Raw genomic sequence first — 16,812 nt, forward strand, 5'->3', positions numbered from 1 at the left:
GACTCTTTTCTGAAATGAGAGCTATGGTGATTCACTGTTTTGGGAACTGGGTCAGAGCTTTGAGAACTGCGCTTGAATCACGAAACTCTTGAGGCTGTGTCCCGAGAGGGTTAAAGGAAACGCAGGGGTGTCTGCACTTCCTGTGTGGGGTGTAGCTAGTCCGTTCTCCATTGCTGGCAGGGTAATCCAAACTGACCACCCGAAATCTTCTTACATTTGGAGGCTCCTGTTGTACTTTTATATAAATACCAATATTTCCGATATTCTGAATATTGAAACCACCTTGACCAAACAGGGAAAGCTGTGTTACTGAGAGAAACTAGGAAGCTGTGCGAGATCAGTCAGGCTCAGGCCTGGAACCCTGCTTGCTGTGCTGTGCTGATCTTGGGCCGCGTCATCTCTTCTCTTTCTGCACTGGGTTAGAATAGACTTGACTTCTGTTTCTAACTGTGTTGCTTCAAGACCTATTGTCTGGTTTACTTTCTTGGGTTTGCTAAGTAGATGATAGTAAAAGTTTGAAGTAAGGTTTTTCCAGATAGTTTCAACATGAAAATATGGTAGAGTTCATCGCACAACGGAGGAGTATTGGTACCATGCAGTTACGCTAAAGGCAAGTGACCTAGACAGATTAATGTTGAGTTAGTAGCAACCGTGTTATATGTATTCCTATTTTTACTTAATCTGTGATAATATCCATTTTTCTGTCTTACAATTTAGACTCAGATTGATGGACAACTTTTCTTAATAAAGCACCTTTTGATTCTTCGTGAACAAATTGCTCCATTTCACACTGAATTCACCATTAAGGAAATTTCCCTGGACCTCAAGAAAACTAGAGGTACTTCCTTGCCCTGGCTGGCACAGTTGGGTGTGTTTGACCTGTCCAAGTGTGGCAGCACAGGTTTATAGGTTTATTTTATGTTCATCTGCAATTTTTGATTTTGCATGCTGTGCTTGCTGAGCATGTTGCTTGTTCATACTAAGCTGAGCTGACAACATCCTAGTTACATCTGACCTGCTGTGTTTTCTTTATGGAGAGAACTCGGTTTGAGCATTTCAGCTTGCAGTGTGACTTCTCTGAGACTCTGCCACATATTACCATAACCAGTTAGAAAATGAAAGATCATTGTAATAACTACTTAAGAGTGTCAGCTAACCGGAATGATTTTAGACATTGAGTTGGGTTTGTCAGTTCATAGAAACTCAGGAGGCCAGCTGGGTAAAATCAGAAGAGTGAGTCAGGTTCTGTTCCTGGTCCATCATTTCCTGGTTCTTGTGATTTTAAACATGTGTTTTAGCTTCTGTACCCCACGTAAAATGAGCAGAATCAACCCATCATGATGCTTTCACCAGATTATCAAGATCATTAAGAGTGAAAATGAATGAAAATATATATTAAAGTGTTTTTGTAAGCTTAAGGTGCTTAAATAAACTTAAGTTGTATTATTAAATCAGCTGGTTAAGTAATCACATTGATAGGGTCTTGAGTTGGTAATAGGCATTAAATCATCTTGAGATAGGTGCTTCATCCATACTAATGATTTGTTTCTGGCTGAATTAGCAAGTGATGATTTCTAAAAGATTAGTTATTTTTTAAGATGCTGATCTTGCGGAGAAGGAAATGGCAACCCACTCCCATAATCTTGCCTAGGAAATCCCATGGACAGAGGAGCCTTGTGGGCTACAGTCCATGAGGTGGCAAAGAGCTGGACATGATTGAATGACTGAACAACAGCAAAAAGTACCAAGTGTACAATCCTAACTAGCTAGCTGATCATTTAGAAGCTGAGTGGGTCAAAGCCACAGAGAACCTGTCTGTTAGAGCTCATTCAGTTAGTAACCTTTATCGAGTCCCATGTATGTTTGTTAAAAATAAAATAAAATTGAAAGCCTTTGTATTAAAAAAAAAATGCTGATCTTGAACAGTTAAAGGATATACCATCAATATCCATCTCCCTTACTTACAAAGTTATCTTAACTTTATCTTAACCATTTCCAAGAGAATTAAGCTCTAATGCCTTAAGCCATCCATTTAAGAAATGAATGGATTTCTCCCTTGTGCACTGGGAGAATTGAGAAAATTCACAGCCATTCAGATTACTTTTTGTATTCCATGGTTTAGAGGGTCTTCAAATAAAGGATTTCCAAGAGGAACAAGTTACTTTCCTAATGACTGCTTATAAACTAGTGGACTTGATATGACATCACTTGGAATCAGTGAGTCGTATTAAAACAGCTTATTCTTTTTCTTTTCCTAATGCACTTTTCTGTTCACCATAGAGAATACCTTTTGGTTCTGGTGGAATCTGGATAGTAAAGCTTGTATGTTATTCATTTGCATTGTAAATTTTTTTTTATAACAGCCAGATTTCCTGACTTTTGCCTTTACAGAATGCATCATTTTTTTAGTTTTTTTGTTTTAGTTTCTTCTCATCAGAGGCTTCCATTACCCAACCATTCTGGTTGATTTCATCCTTTCCTTTCAGTGTGACATGTGGGAATAGCACCCTAACCTTGAGGAATGCCAGGCACTGATGGTCCTTATTTTATTCAAAGGATGAGGTGAAGCAGGACTGATCTATTTTCTTTCACATTTTTTCTAATTCATAACCTGTTGCTGCTTCGTTCTACTATAGATCCACTGAGGTGTGAGAAAAGGAAGTATTCTAAAATTTTGGCAAATTTTGGTTTAAAATATGTTTTCCCTGCAACACAATGAAGGTTCTGTAATCCTGCTGCATGATCACCTAGAGTTTTTCAGGTTTCTTGTAGAAAGGACAGTGGAAATGAAGAGTCATTTACTAAAGCATACTGAATTCAGAATACTGAATCTGATAGGGGATTTTTTTTTTTTTTTTTTCAGTTACATCAGTTCACAGTTGAGGCAGGGAGTACAGTGTGGTTTGTGTATGTACTTTTAAATGCGGGCTAGAAGCACTTCATGCTGTGCTTTCTGCAGCCTGGCAAGGCAAAGCAAAGTACTGGCCTTTTCTGACTATCACTGGGTACTTGCTGTCTTTACTTTTAAGCCTCTAACCTCTCACGACTAACATTATATCTTATTGCATTTGAACATCAATGAGACCTGTTAGTACTTTGCACAGATTCTAGTTAGTCTGGAGGTTAAGGGGTAAATATGTCCTTTTGGTGTTTTTTTTTTTCTTTCTTTTTTTCTGGCTGACATATTAATTTATTCTCTCTGCTTCGAATGAATAAATTTCTCTGCCAGCCAGATCTTAAACAAAAGAAGCTGGGTAAGTATATGAATCTTTTTTTTTTTTTTTTAAAGAAAATCTTATTTAGCATCATTAAAGTAAAGCTGTGAAATTGTAAGGTGTTAATTACCATTCATCCTTTTTTCTTTGTTCCTAAAAATAAATAATTGTGGTTAACAGCCATTTTGCAATTCTGAGTTCTAGAAAATAATTATGCGTGAGTACTGTAGCCATCATGGGCACTAACCTCACCCACTCATGGAGGTGACTTGGAAATGAGAGCGCTCTTGCCCGGTGGTGATAGAGAACGAGTGTATGTTTACACCCTGAAATAGTTACGTGACTTCTCTGTTGAAACTGTACATGTTCACTGGATGAGTAATTTTGTTTCACAGATGCAGCATTTAAAATCCTGAATCCTATGACTGTTCCAAGATTTTTTAGGCTGAATAGCAACAATGCCTTGATAGAGTTCTTGTTGGAGGTGAGAAGGAGTCTGTTTGCTTGGTGGTGGGAGAGAAACAACATTCTTTACATGTCTGGTAATTTTAGGCACATAAAAACAGGAGGAAATTGTCATCTTCTTTTTAAGGGTACTCCTGAGATAAGAGAACATTACCTTGACTCTAAAAAAGACGTAGACCGCCACCTGAAATCAGCCTGTGAGCAGTTTATTCAGCAGCAGACCAAGCTGTTCATAGAGCCGCTGGAGGAGTTCCTGACAAAGGTATAGACCTTGCTGCATATTTGGTAAAGTAATTTTGAATTCTTCCCTAGATTGCAGTTTGAATTGCCTTCTTGTGAAATCCTTGGCAGAAAGAAATAGTAAACTGATGTCTTAACGATCCTGAGAAATCACTGTGTTTCGTCTTACGGAAGCTTTTTGGTTTGGACTTTTAGGTAGGCATGCAGGATTCTTCAGTTGTGAAAGAAAGTATGCGTATTGCAAATCTAGCTCTAGCAGGCCCTGGTTAGCTCTCTTCTCCACAGTGTAGATGTCTGCGTGTGGTCTGGGACTCTCGCTTAGATTAGGAGCTTCGTGGCAGTAGTCACAGACCTATGTATGAGGGTTTCCCATTGCCTAAACGAGTGATTTATTTTCCTCTTGCTTTACATGCTGTTCCTGTCTTTCATTTTGTATGGATAATTGAGAATTGAAGATTCTTACATCATTGCATTGTTAATCACCACATATATAGATTTATAATAATCTGTCTATCTCTCTGTCTCCCAGCTAAAATCCATGAACTGGCAAATGCCAACAAAGAAAAAAAATCAGATCATGGCAGTTTTGACTTTCTTTTTTTCAATAATGGTTTTTAAAAAATCTAAGTTTTATTGCTAAGGACTTGTCTCGTAAAGATGCTTAAAAAGTCTTGAAATTAACTTTAATTTATTAATCTCTACTGTCTGTCCATACTTGAATTTGAGGACATTAAAAGAAAAAAATACAAACGTGACAGGCTTTCCTCTCAAGTTTGCTTACCTAAGTCTTAAATGGGGAGACAGGGTGTATCTACGAAATGACCAGAGGCAGCTCAGGAAATTGTTCGTTGGTAACATGTTGCTGGCTCCTGTGATAAAGAGAAGATACTAGTTTTTAAAAATGAGAAATGATACCAAAAAAAAAAAAGAGCAAATATAGAAATGGTAAACTATTTTTTTATGATTGGGGTATATTACTTGTTTGGTGGATTTTAGCCTGTTTGTCAAGAATTTGGAATGTGTGCATTTTTTTTTTCCCCTCACTACATAAATTTAAAAGGAGTGTGGTGTAAATGTTTTCTACTGGCTTTTGATTTTTAAAAAATGGTGCTAGTATTGATATTTTGTAAGTTACAAATAAGTCATCATAGTCTTTACTAAAACTGGCCTCATGGACAGACAGCTCGTTTGTAGATTGTAGTATGTGTTTTGGGAGAGCATCCACATGAATACTTGTGGGAAATGCTAGAGATGAATATTGTACAGCAGCAGAGCAAATCTTCTGATGTGAGCAAGACGGTTAGAATGAAATCTTGGCTTAATGGGTTTTTTTCCTAGAAAAACACTGTTTTCCCAGAAGTCAAAAGAATGAAAATTTACTGATGGCAGTTGTCCAAGTTGACCTGAGTATAAGTTTGGTATATTTAATATGTGCTAAGTCGCTTCAGTTGTGTCCGACTCTGTGCGACCCTATGGACTGTAGCCCGCCAGGCTCCTCTATCCATGGGATTCTCCAGGCAAGAATACTGGGGTGGGTTGCCGTGCCCTCCTCCAGGGGATCTTCGCGACCCAGGGATTGAACCCACGGCTGTTACATCTCCTGCGTTGACAGGCTGGTTCTTTACCATTAGTGCCACCTGGGAATCTGGTTTAACTTTGTGCATTTTGGAAGATTCTGGACACTGAACATTCTTTAAAATTGAGACATTTAGGTAGAAAATATGTATCCAAGTCTGAATTGTAGCATGGCTCTGCCTGGACATGCCACACACTACAGCTGGGACCCCTGTGTAGCTGATCATTCAGCTCCGTTTATACTCCTCTCACTGGGATAGGGGAGGCAAAGGTCTCCCTCACTCCGCCAACAGCTCAGTCTCTGTTGCCCTTCTTCAGTTCATTCGCAGTTGTCTCGTTTTTCCTTTTACAACCCTGCTCCCTCACTGCTCCTCACTGTTTAGTGAGACTCTTTAGTAGATACTTCAGCTTAGAGGACCCAGCATCCCTTCTACGCTATCTTATTCCAAATTGGAGAAGACTCTGATGCTGGTAAGGTTGAGGACAGGAGGAGAAGGGGGTGACAGAGGATGAGATGGTTGGATGGCATCACTGACTCGGTGGACCTAAGACTGAGCAAACTCCTGGAGGTGGTGAAGGACTGGGAAGCCTGGCGAGCTGCCGTCTATGGGGTCGCAAAGCGTCTATGGGCTCGCGAAGCGTCAGACGCGTTCAGACACGCCTGAACGACTGAAAAACAACAAATTCCAAATTTAAGTTTCTTCCCTTGTCCTCTTGGCATAGAGTGGGTCAAAGGCGAAGATATATACACACATAGGCAACTCACATGCACTGTACACCCTAGAGTTCATACAGACACTTGCGATCATTTAAGACATTGTTTCTTAGAATTTGTGGACCAAACATTTTTCACGTTTCACCAAGTCAACATTACTAGTACTCTGACTAGCAGAGACGAAGTAAATGATTTTAAAACCTTAAAAGGATTTTCTTTGAAGGTAATTCTGCAGGTGCAGAATCTTATACCCCTTTTGTTATACTTGCCATTGTAAGGCAGTCAGTTCTTGTGCCTTGATAAATGACTGCAAGAAAAACAGTATTCATCGATGTAGAAAGGAAACTATTTCATCTTTCATCTGGCTGTGTGCTTGTAGGTCTCAGTATTTACTATTTGGATGTAAGCCTCATTAACAAAATGTCCTCAGCTTGTTTCTGAGTTTGGACTGATTTTTAAAACATATATGGATTTGCCATAAAACAAACTGTGAGAGTCTGTAGAAAACATTTTTAGGTTGTCAGAAGACTTTATTTTTTTGTACCTGAAGACTCCAGGTGTGATTCCGATCTCCTTCTCCTATTGTAAATTGGCTTTATTGTTTATGTAGCTCTTTGCTTGAGCTCTCTTTGTTGAGATGCTTTGTTTTCATTAATTCTCCTTACATCCCCTGTACCTAGAGTAGGTAAATCATCTTCATTTCAGACTGAGAAATTCAACCTTAGCATTGTGACTCATTACACATGAGATGAACATTTCTACGGCGTTTTTAATCTATCTGGTGTAAACATCCTTCCTGATTTTGGGGGGTCACAATTAATAAAATTTTATTTTATAAAATAATGAAATTTCTTGAGAATGATAAAGTTCTAGAAGAACTTTGCCTTGTTTCCTGCTCCTTGAAAGATAGCCTTTTCTCTCGGCATCATTTCAGTGGTCCTAGGGAGTGTAGTAACCCACTCCAGTGTTCTTGCCTGGAGAATCCTAGGGATGGGGGAGCCTGGTGGGCTGCCGTCCATGGGGTCGCACAGAGTCGGGCACAACTGAAGCGACTTAGCAGCAGCAGCAGCAGGGAGTGCAGTGGGCTTCCCTGGAGGTCAGTCGGTAGAGAATCTGCCTGCGATGTAGGAGACTGCCTGCAATTCAGAAGACCCTGGTTTGATCCCTGGGTCGGAAAGGTCCCCTGGAGAAGGAAATGGCAACCCACTCCGGTATTCTTGCCTGGGAAATCCCATGGATAGAGGATCCTAGTGGGCTATAGTCCATGGGGTCACAAAGAGTCAGACATGAGTGAGCAACTGAGCATGCACGCAGGGAGTGTAAAACTGTTTTCCAAGTGTTGAGGGGTAGAGGTTTATATGAAAATATTTGGGTCAGATATTTTCCAAAACTAAAACACCGTCCATACTTTTTTTATTGTTCTTGAATTTCATCATATTGAATATTGCTTGAAGCTGACTCCTTAGTAGGGCTTGGGGTAGTCATGAGGGGAGTTGAGAGAGCACAGCATTTCGAGGTGAGGACGCTGAGCTGAGGACCACATTCTGTGCCTCCTGACCGAGATGGGCGCATGCGCTCAGCTTCTCCAAGCCTTGTTTCTGATCCCTACAGAAGAGCGCTGTCGTATCCCTCCTTCTTACTTACGGTTAGTACAAGGACTCTGGTGGCTCAGATGATAAAAAATCTGCCTACAATGCTGGAGACCTGGGTTTGATCCCTGGGTCAGGAAGATCCCCTCGGGAAGGGAAAGGCTACCCACTCCAGTATTCTTGCCTGGAGAATTCCATGGGGTTGGAGAGTCAGACACGACTGAGCAACTTCCACTATACTCTATGTAGTGAGATATATATATATCACTATATATATCAGGACCAGAAGATCGAAAGTAGCAAAGTACTTTCTAATCACTTGCAGAAATGTTAGTTTATGTGACAAATATGAAGTGAAGATTTTGCTTTTGCAAAAAAACTGAATGAAAGTATTTTATAGGAAGTATAATTTCAAAGTTTATAGCTAAGCTAAAAAGTGTTTCCCGTGGTAGGACCAGTTTATGCTAAAAACTCATGTTAGCAGATTTCATTTCCTCTCAAGCAATTTGCTAAAGTATCGCAAGTTTATTCTTAATGTTCCCTCCTAAGTATTATTAATTTCCTCAGTAACAGTATAAATTAAATTTTTTTCTGACATAATGTTGTAATAGAATTTGACCTATAAATTTCATTTCTGTTCTTAAGGAGTTATAACCCAATGGGAAATCAAGATGGATATTATGTAAACATGAAGATGTGTACAGCAGTGTCATAATGAGACAGTGGGTCTGTCTTCATCCTGTGGGGTTTTAAAAAAGATAGGGCTATTTGCGGAACTTTGAGGAAAATGCTCCTTGAGGTTTCACTTAAAGACAAGTATTGGGTTGGCCAAAAATTTGATTCAGGTTTTTCCGTAAGATGTTAATGGGAAAACCAAAATGAACTTTATGGCCAACCTAATTAATTATCTAGATAGTAAATAGAGGTGAACATACCAGTCTGTATTTGCTTTTAATATAAAAATAGTTCTGTGTAATATATGTCATTATGAAATTGGTTAAATTCTGGAACAGCCAGTGGACTAACAGGCAAGCATTACTATTAAAGTGTAACAGTTGGATACAGAAAAATGTTCAGGACTTAGATTTAAGTGGAAAAAACCAGTTTTCAGAGCACTGTGTTCCTGCTTTTGTAAATGTAGACACGTTAGTTTGTTTCTGTTTGCGTTGGGAAATATTGGGGATAGTATACACTAAACATGAGCATGTTTTTCTTTTAGCACTGTCTAATCCCTAGACGATGACTCACTTTTAAAAGCAGCATTTCACAGTAAAAATAAAGCCATATAGAGGAATTCAGTGACAGTGGAAAGGGGTGATTTTATACACATGACAACATGAGCAAGGGCCTAGAAGTAGTTTCAGCAATGTGAACTTGGTAGAAACAGAGGGCTGGAGAGGCCTGGGTTAACGTTATGTCCTGTCTGTTATCCTGTCTGTGCGCATCCTCTCCCTGCATATTTATGTGGCCTTCTTCATGAGAAATCGAAAGAGCTAGTTTTGAAGTCTTTCTAATGAGACTGTCTACTGAGGCCAAGGTCATGGCCTGGACCTGTGGCACCTAGCAGTCCCTTTCTATGAAGATGTTTTATGAGCTTCTGTCTTTCACACTCCCCGGCTCCACCTTAGCCCCACTGTAGTTTGGCATCTTAAGAACATTCTTGTCCAGAATGCATGGTTTTGCTTCTCTGTACTGATGCTGAGCAATGAGGAGAGAAGTGACTAGAGGGTGGGCATCCAGTTCCATACCTCTAACACTGGTTGGTCAAGTGTGCTTTTTGATGCTGTCTGAAAACCTTTTTTTTTTTTTTTAATAACATTCTCTCTACCTATAATGAAGAAAAGGACCCTGTGGATATATAAAGGGGGTTTTGTCTAGCTCCTGTGACATTTTTCTGATAACATAGGAAAATAATTTAAAGGTAACCTAACAGTCCACTTAAAGAGAGATCTGTTTTGTGTTGACGTTTCTCTCAGTCTTCATTCTTGTCTTCCTGAAATGTTTGAGGCAGAATGCCTGAGGACATTGGTGTGGTTTTCTTTTTGCAAAACAGTGGTATGCCTTGAAATCACGAAAGAAGTTTTGCTGAAATATTTTATTGGTTGTAAAGGATGGGAAATGATTCATTTTCTCTTAGAGCTGTACGTTTGGTTATTATTATTTTCATAGGTTCGAATGGTGTCACATCTTTTGAGAGCAGTTCTAGTTTAATTTGTCATCAGTGAAATGAAACTTTTCCCCTTTTGTCTCCTCTACTAGGTTTCAGCACTAAAAACAATGGCCAGTCAGGGAGGACCTAAGTATACGCTGTCTCAGCAGCCTTGGGCACAACCAGGTATCCACATCTTAACTATTTGGGATTTCTCTTTTAGGACGTCGGTTAATTTGCAGTTATATAGTCACGCTTTGGCAGCCTGGAGTTGGCTTCCTACTCCTGCTGTGGTTTAGGTTATTGCAAGATCCAGTTTGGAGTGGACAGGTCTTAATTGAGCCTACACTACTTGTATTTCAACAAGCATTCCATACATATACATACGCACACACCCAGTTAAAAATAAAATATGGCTTAGATGAGAATGCTTTGAGTGCACTAGTTTTTGTATACTTGCTTTTCACTGTCTTAGAACTTGGATGAAAATACACTGTTTGATAGTATGAAATTGATGGCGCGTATGCTACTGTTTCCAAGTATTATATGAAGAAATACTGCACATTATTACATTTTATACAAGTTACATTCTCTTTAATGTTTTAGAGTGTTTGAAAAACAATCGTAAAAGTTGTTTGGAAGTTGGCAGGCAATGTCATTGATTGGCAGAAATGCTTGAGATGTTTCCTGTCTTAACTCTTTCCTAAATGTAAATTTTTTTGTGCTAGAAGGTTTTTTCCCTTCTTTGGCATTAGATATTAGACACTGAAAATCAAGACTAGTTTTGTGGGTTATTTTTAGTCCATTTTGTGACAGTTTAAGTTGTCGTTCAACCAGAATAAGTCACTTTGTTAGATTATATTTCTGGCCATCCCTTGGCTCATGTTGTGATAGAGATCCTTTGAATGAGAAGGGCACGATGGCGAAGCAGTCTGTTTTAATTATGGGTAAGCCGTGTGCAAGTTGGTAGGAAGCGGTTTGCTTATAGTGAGAAAGCCGAAGGATGATTCCGTCTTAGCAGCCGTAAAAGATTGACTGTCTATAGGCACTTAAACTGGAATCGGGTTTTTAACACGATTGGCTTTCCATAGTGAAAGAATGTATGTCTGTCAGGTACTTACTTCTTTTGGGAAAAAGAACTGAGGCCATTCTGGGATTTTTAGTTATTCTTGTTAGTGCCTCAGGTTAGTCTGAAGCTGAAGTAGAGCAGAGAAGAGTGAGAGTGGCTCTGTCTCTTAGGGAGGTTTGCGAAGCGTAGAGAACCATCACTTGCATTTGAACGGAAGGCAGGATTTTATGCCAGAAATTTGTCATGGGAGCTTTTATAGGTTTGCATTGATTTGTTTTATTTTGTAAATAAACTTTGTGACACGCTTTAGTCCTTTTGTTTACTGTGGTAGAGACAGTGAATGGTATACTGGATTTATTATTTTAAACCTTGTGTTGTATATGAGATTGAAATCTTTGCCATCTTATGAAAGGACAGAGAACATCCTTCACGTAGTACTACATTCTGTCAAGAGACAGAAAACCAGTCTTTTACAGACAATACTGGAAATTCTAACTATAGTCAGCCTGGTGGCAACCACTTGTTCTGACCCCTCAGGGTCAGCAGCAGGCTTGTCAATCTGTAACTCAGCACCAGTTCTAGAAGGAATTCTGACTGTCTTCGGATTAACTGGGCTTTTGGCTCAAGGTTTCAGTTACTTGCAGAGCTTATTTAGAAATAGGAGCTGATTTTATTTTGAATGTTAATGTAGGTGAAACTCTTGGGTGCAATAAATTTTTCTTCAAATAGGTAGAAACCCACAAATTGGCATAGGCATAGTTAGTACAGCTAAGCCTAGGGGCTTGATGTATAATTAATGAATTTCCTTTCTGCTCTGAAAAGATTCTCTTTTGCTCAAAGTAGGGGCTGTCATTTTCTCAAGTGGAATCCTAATAGGAGTCTCAGTGTTGAGCGTGTGGTGCTCTTAGGTAGCACTACCGTCATCATTAGTAAAGCAGGAGTAGATGAAAGGAAAAGGAAGCCCACAGGAGGACTAGATGAAATCAGGCTTACTGTTTTTGTCATTTAATCAGTTTGTTTCTTTCTATGTGAGGAGATGCTGGCGAATGTTAGCAGTGATACTTCAGTTTACCTAGTTTTATCTTCCGCCCCTTTGGCCACAGGGAGCTGTGGAGTTGCTGTCTCTTGATCTGTAACAGGAGAAACCCATACTGAAATGTCAAAGATTTTTGAGCCTTTGGGGAGGGAGCACCAAGAGCAGTCTAGGAACTTGCCGTGGACCCTGGAACCCAGGGTTAATGTGGTACGTGCAGACTTGATCACATTCTTGGGGTCAGTTCATGATGAACTCATGAGATTGAGCTATAACTACGATGCCAGTTTGTTACTTCACTCTGGGAGATATACCTTCTTAAGAATTAGGGTACTTTATTTACTGAGCTCCACATATAACTGTAGTTGTCCAGGCCTCTGAAAACTGACCAGTGACCCCTCAAGTGTGTTAGTGATGAGAGGGCCAGAGCCTATGGAATTCACTGTCTTAAAGGAGTTTTCATCTGCTCATGAAAAACATGCAGTCCTTGGATTGTTGGTTCGTTCTTCTTGTGGGCACGGCACTTTCTTGCCCTGTTCATCTATGACCCTCCTCAACTGAAAAAACTTTTAACGAAAGTGAAAATGTGGAGGAGTAAAAAATGAGAAGTAATTCTGTTCTCCACCTCCAAGCTAGTTCTCTCAAAGGTAACCACTGTCCACAGCTGCTTCCCAGACATGTGTATTCTAGCACAAACATGTTATACAAATAAGGTTTTACTATTGTTACTTGAAAAACCTGGGCCAACCGCTTTTTAGGTAACAAGTTTTAGCTCGACACCCACCAAGTTTCCCTTTTGGTAAGTGTTGAGCTGAAAGACACAAAAAAAGGCAAAGATCAGAAGGAAGGAGGTATTACTTGCAGCAAGAAAGAACACCAGGGATCTTTCCCAGAGCAGCATCTCCCCAGACAGCAAAATTGGGGAAGTTTTAAGCCAAGGGTACACGTATTCATGAAGGGGCTTGAGCAGAGGGACTTCAAACTTGAACTGGGGCAGTGGTCTCCAGAATCTAAGCTTTGATTGATTGAAGTCATGAGGGTCAGCATCATCATCCAGCCTCCGCCTGGTTGTGGGCCTTACTTCCTGCAGAACTCACAGACCAGTATCAGATTGTTCTCTGTATCCCTTGAGGACAAAGTTAGTGTTTCTCACTGAACGTTGTGTTTTGACTGCTCTCCCTTTGTTCCTGCATTTCCTCACTTCCCTTAAGATCATCAATTACTGAGACCTCTTCAGGGACAAGCATTGTGGCTGGGCTTAGATCACAGAATGACTTAGGACAAAATGGCTTCCCTTACGTCAAGAAAACCATGCTTGGTTCTCTTTCTCCAGCGACCTCCTACCCAATCTGCTTACAAAATATCCCCTCCCCGCCCCTTTTTAAAAAAACACTTACTCTGTACCTTAGAGCCCCTTCTATATCAGCATATCCAGCTCTACCCATTTTAAGTTATGGACACATGTATCACTAGAGCACAATTTCTTTAATAATTCTATTAATATTTAAATTACTTTTAGTTTCTCCTTACACTCTTTAATAAACACACATATCTTGGTGGTATTTTGTGAGCATGTCTATAAGGTAAATTTTCAGCAGTACAAACATTAAATATTAAAGAGTATGTGTGTTTTCAGTTTTGCTAGACATTGCCCAGTATCCCTTCCAAGAAGTTGAACCAGTTCATACTGTACTCCCATCAACAGTGGATGAAGGGGAATTCCCTGGTGGTCCAGTAGTTAAAATGGGCTTCCCAGGTGGCTCAGTGGTAAAAAACCACCTACCAACACAAGAGACACAGGTTTGATCCTGGGTTGGGAAGATCAACCCACTCCAGGGTTCTTGCCTAGAGAATCCCATGGACAGGGGCACCTGGTGGGCTACATAGGGTTGCAGAGAGTTGGACATGACTTAGCAACTAAAACATTAGACAACCAATAGTTAGGTCTCCACAGGCAGTGCCACATGGCATGGCTAAAAATAATAGTGCCTGGAGGGGGCTGCTTCCCCACACCTCTGCCAAGTGTGCATATGCACAGTCTTAGTGATTGTGACCAGTCTGCAATATTTCAGTTGTTTTAATAGGCATTTCCTTAATTATGAGTGAGGTCGACCATCTTTGACACCATTAATCAGTCTTTTCCTTTCTAGCTTTCTAGGTAATTTTCTCTTTTAAATACTTAATACAGATTACTGCTGTTCTTTTCCATTTGTACTTCTTCTGAGACACTACATCTGGGCTGCTAATTATTTCAGTTAACATTTTCTGGAATTCTATTTCTTTTCTGATAATATAAGAACGTAACAGATGGATTTTTAGTTCCCATGAAATACGTGTGGGCATTTTCTGAATGATCTCATAAGACAGAAAGCATCTCTTACTGTGAGTCAGTAAGAGTCACAGTGAATAAGTTCATTCATTACGAAGTAATTCTTTCTAGTGTTTCTCTGCAAATGACTTCCAATTTTACCTTACCTCTTATCTCCAAATTCCAAAGGCACCGTATTACTGTCCCTATGAGTGTCCTGAGCCATGCTGGGGGAATTCTTTTCTGTTTAGCTTTTGTGGTTAGAATTTTATATATCTAAATACTTAATGAATGTTTATGGGCTTGTGATTAAACTTGATAAATAAACAAAAGTGAAAAAAAATTCTTTGAGGAAATAGTCGTCTTTTGCTGTTTTTCTCTCCTTTTATTCTCCTCTGAATTAAAATGGAAGTACTTCTGTTTTTATTTGTGATACTAAGGAGGCTAATTTCTTTCCAGCAAAGGTCAGTGACCTTGTGGCAAGTGCCTACAAGACAATAAAAGCAAAGCTGCCCCTGACATTGAGAAGTATGTCTTTGTACCTATCCAACAAGGATACTGAGTTCATCCTGTTTAAACCAGTCAGGGTAAGTTTCATGATGATGTGTTTGAATGTTGGCTGGTCTCTCCAAGTATTCTTGCTTCTTCTGGCATTTTCCTCTTCCTGTGAACATTTGGAAATGTTGGTCTACTATTCTAGTGCAGTCGATTAAAAAAAGCACTGGGATTCTTGAAAGACTTAACAAAGCTTGCATCTGTCTGATTCTGCCCCCTCCCCCCCTCCCAGCCCTCATTTTGTCTTTTATGGTTACCTATGGCACAAAGGTGATTTCTGCCAAAAAGTAGAAATGAGTAAATGAGTAATCACACCTCTGTGTGAGATGTGGCCCAACACTTGAGAGAACAGCATCTCAGGAACCATGCCCCATTTTACTGGTGAGTAGAGAAGATAAATGGCAGCCCACTCCAGTACTCTTGCCTAGAGAACTCATGGACAGAGGAGCCTGGTGGGCTGCAGTCCACGGGGTCGCACAGAGTCGGACACGACTGAAGCGACTTCACATGCATGCATGCACTGGAGAAGGAAATGGCAGCCCACTCCAGTGTTCTCGCCTGGAGAATCCCAGGGACAGGGGAGCCTGGTGGGCTGCCGTCTATGGTGTCGCACAGAGTTGGACACGACTGAAGCGATATAGCAGCAGCAGCAGCAGCAGTGAAAATACATGGCTTGCAGCGACCCCCAAGGGATTAAACACCAGAGCAAATTTAGTACTCACTGCTTCCAGCTCTGTGTTGAGCTCACATCTTTACTCAAGGCATTGGTTGATTTTTAAAGTACAATTTATGTGTCTGGGAACTTCATTATCTTTTGTGGAAGAAATTGCTGCTGAAGACTCTTATTATTCTCTGGAGGGGACAAGGCTGGCAAGAGTTCAGTTTTTTCCAGGAAATACTATCTGGTAAGTCTTATTAGTTAGGTTGTGCTGGCATGTGAAATATTAAGGACCAGTTACATGTCTTTGGTAATCCCCGGGAAGATACGTCTCCTCCACTTGTTTTGGCAAATAGTAGTATTTAACGTCCTTGGTTCTTCATGTTTAAGGAGGCTGAACCTGTTCTCAGTGACTCATGTAATACGATTGCCTTTTCTTCTTTCTAAGAATAATATTCAGCAAGTCTTCCAGAAGTTCCACGTCTTGTTAAAGGAAGAGTTTAGCCCTGAAGATGTTCAAATCATTGCTTGTCCTTCAATGGAACAGGTAGGTAATCTGTGTTACTTTTATAACCTTTTAGTTATCTTACTTAAGTAGATAGTATCTTTTGAGTTACCATATTTTGTTGTAATTTTTAAAATTGTACATTATTCTGATGAGCATTGCCAAACGTGCTCTCTCACGTTTGGCAGTGGTGTTCAGATTTTCAGTTGCTTCTTCTTTTTTTTTTTGGCCACACTTTTGTGGCACGTGGGGTCTTAGTTCCCCAACCAGGGATCAAACCTGGCCCCTTGCCGTGGAAGCATGTAGCCTTAACCACTGGACCGCCAGGGAAGTCCCCTCCGTTGCTTTTTAATGCTTTCTGATAATTGAAAGTTGCTCTGTTTAAGATAAACTCTTTGTGGAAGACTCAAACAGTGGTATTTAGGTTGCTACATAGTTTTGTTTGCAGTATGTATGATAAGAGGCCCATGTTTCAAAGATGTCAGAAAGAGGTCCTCTTTTTCTCTTCTTCCTAAATTAAAAAACCTGAAGAGAGAGCTGAGCCTGTGTTTACTGTCATCATGTATTCCATTCTGTCAGCAAACTTTCATTGAGTAGAAGTAGACTGGCGCCACGGAGGGTATTTTGTTTATGCCTTTAAGAATCGTTGAGGAGTTTAGTATATGGTAAGGACTAGAGAGGACAGCAGTAAGGTTGCTGAGCGTCTGATTGGTTTGCGTTGAACCTGCAGGGGGAG

General features: G+C 40.1%; 1 protein-coding gene across 3 annotated transcripts in view; it reads left to right on the forward strand.

Moving 5' to 3' along the window:
- The window catches only part of COG3 (component of oligomeric golgi complex 3), a 59,943-nt gene that overhangs the window by 39,949 nt on the left and 3,182 nt on the right, over window positions 1-16,812 (forward strand). The window contains exons 17-22 of one of the 3 annotated variants that reach the window (XM_027973548.3): window positions 718-838; window positions 3,611-3,699; window positions 3,808-3,942; window positions 10,059-10,134; window positions 14,818-14,945; window positions 16,020-16,118. In XM_027973548.3, coding sequence (XP_027829349.1) covers window positions 718-838; window positions 3,611-3,699; window positions 3,808-3,942; window positions 10,059-10,134; window positions 14,818-14,945; window positions 16,020-16,118 — 648 coding nt within the window. Of the gene's footprint in view, window positions 1-717; window positions 839-3,610; window positions 3,700-3,807; window positions 3,943-10,058; window positions 10,135-12,120; window positions 14,702-14,817; window positions 14,946-16,019; window positions 16,119-16,812 lie in introns of those variants that run through there. The other 2 variants (XR_006060912.2, XM_060394314.1) reach the window with 2 other exon arrangements.

This window comes from Ovis aries, chromosome 10, assembly GCF_016772045.2.
Source record: "Ovis aries strain OAR_USU_Benz2616 breed Rambouillet chromosome 10, ARS-UI_Ramb_v3.0, whole genome shotgun sequence".
Classification (NCBI taxonomy): Eukaryota; Metazoa; Chordata; class Mammalia; order Artiodactyla; family Bovidae; genus Ovis; species Ovis aries.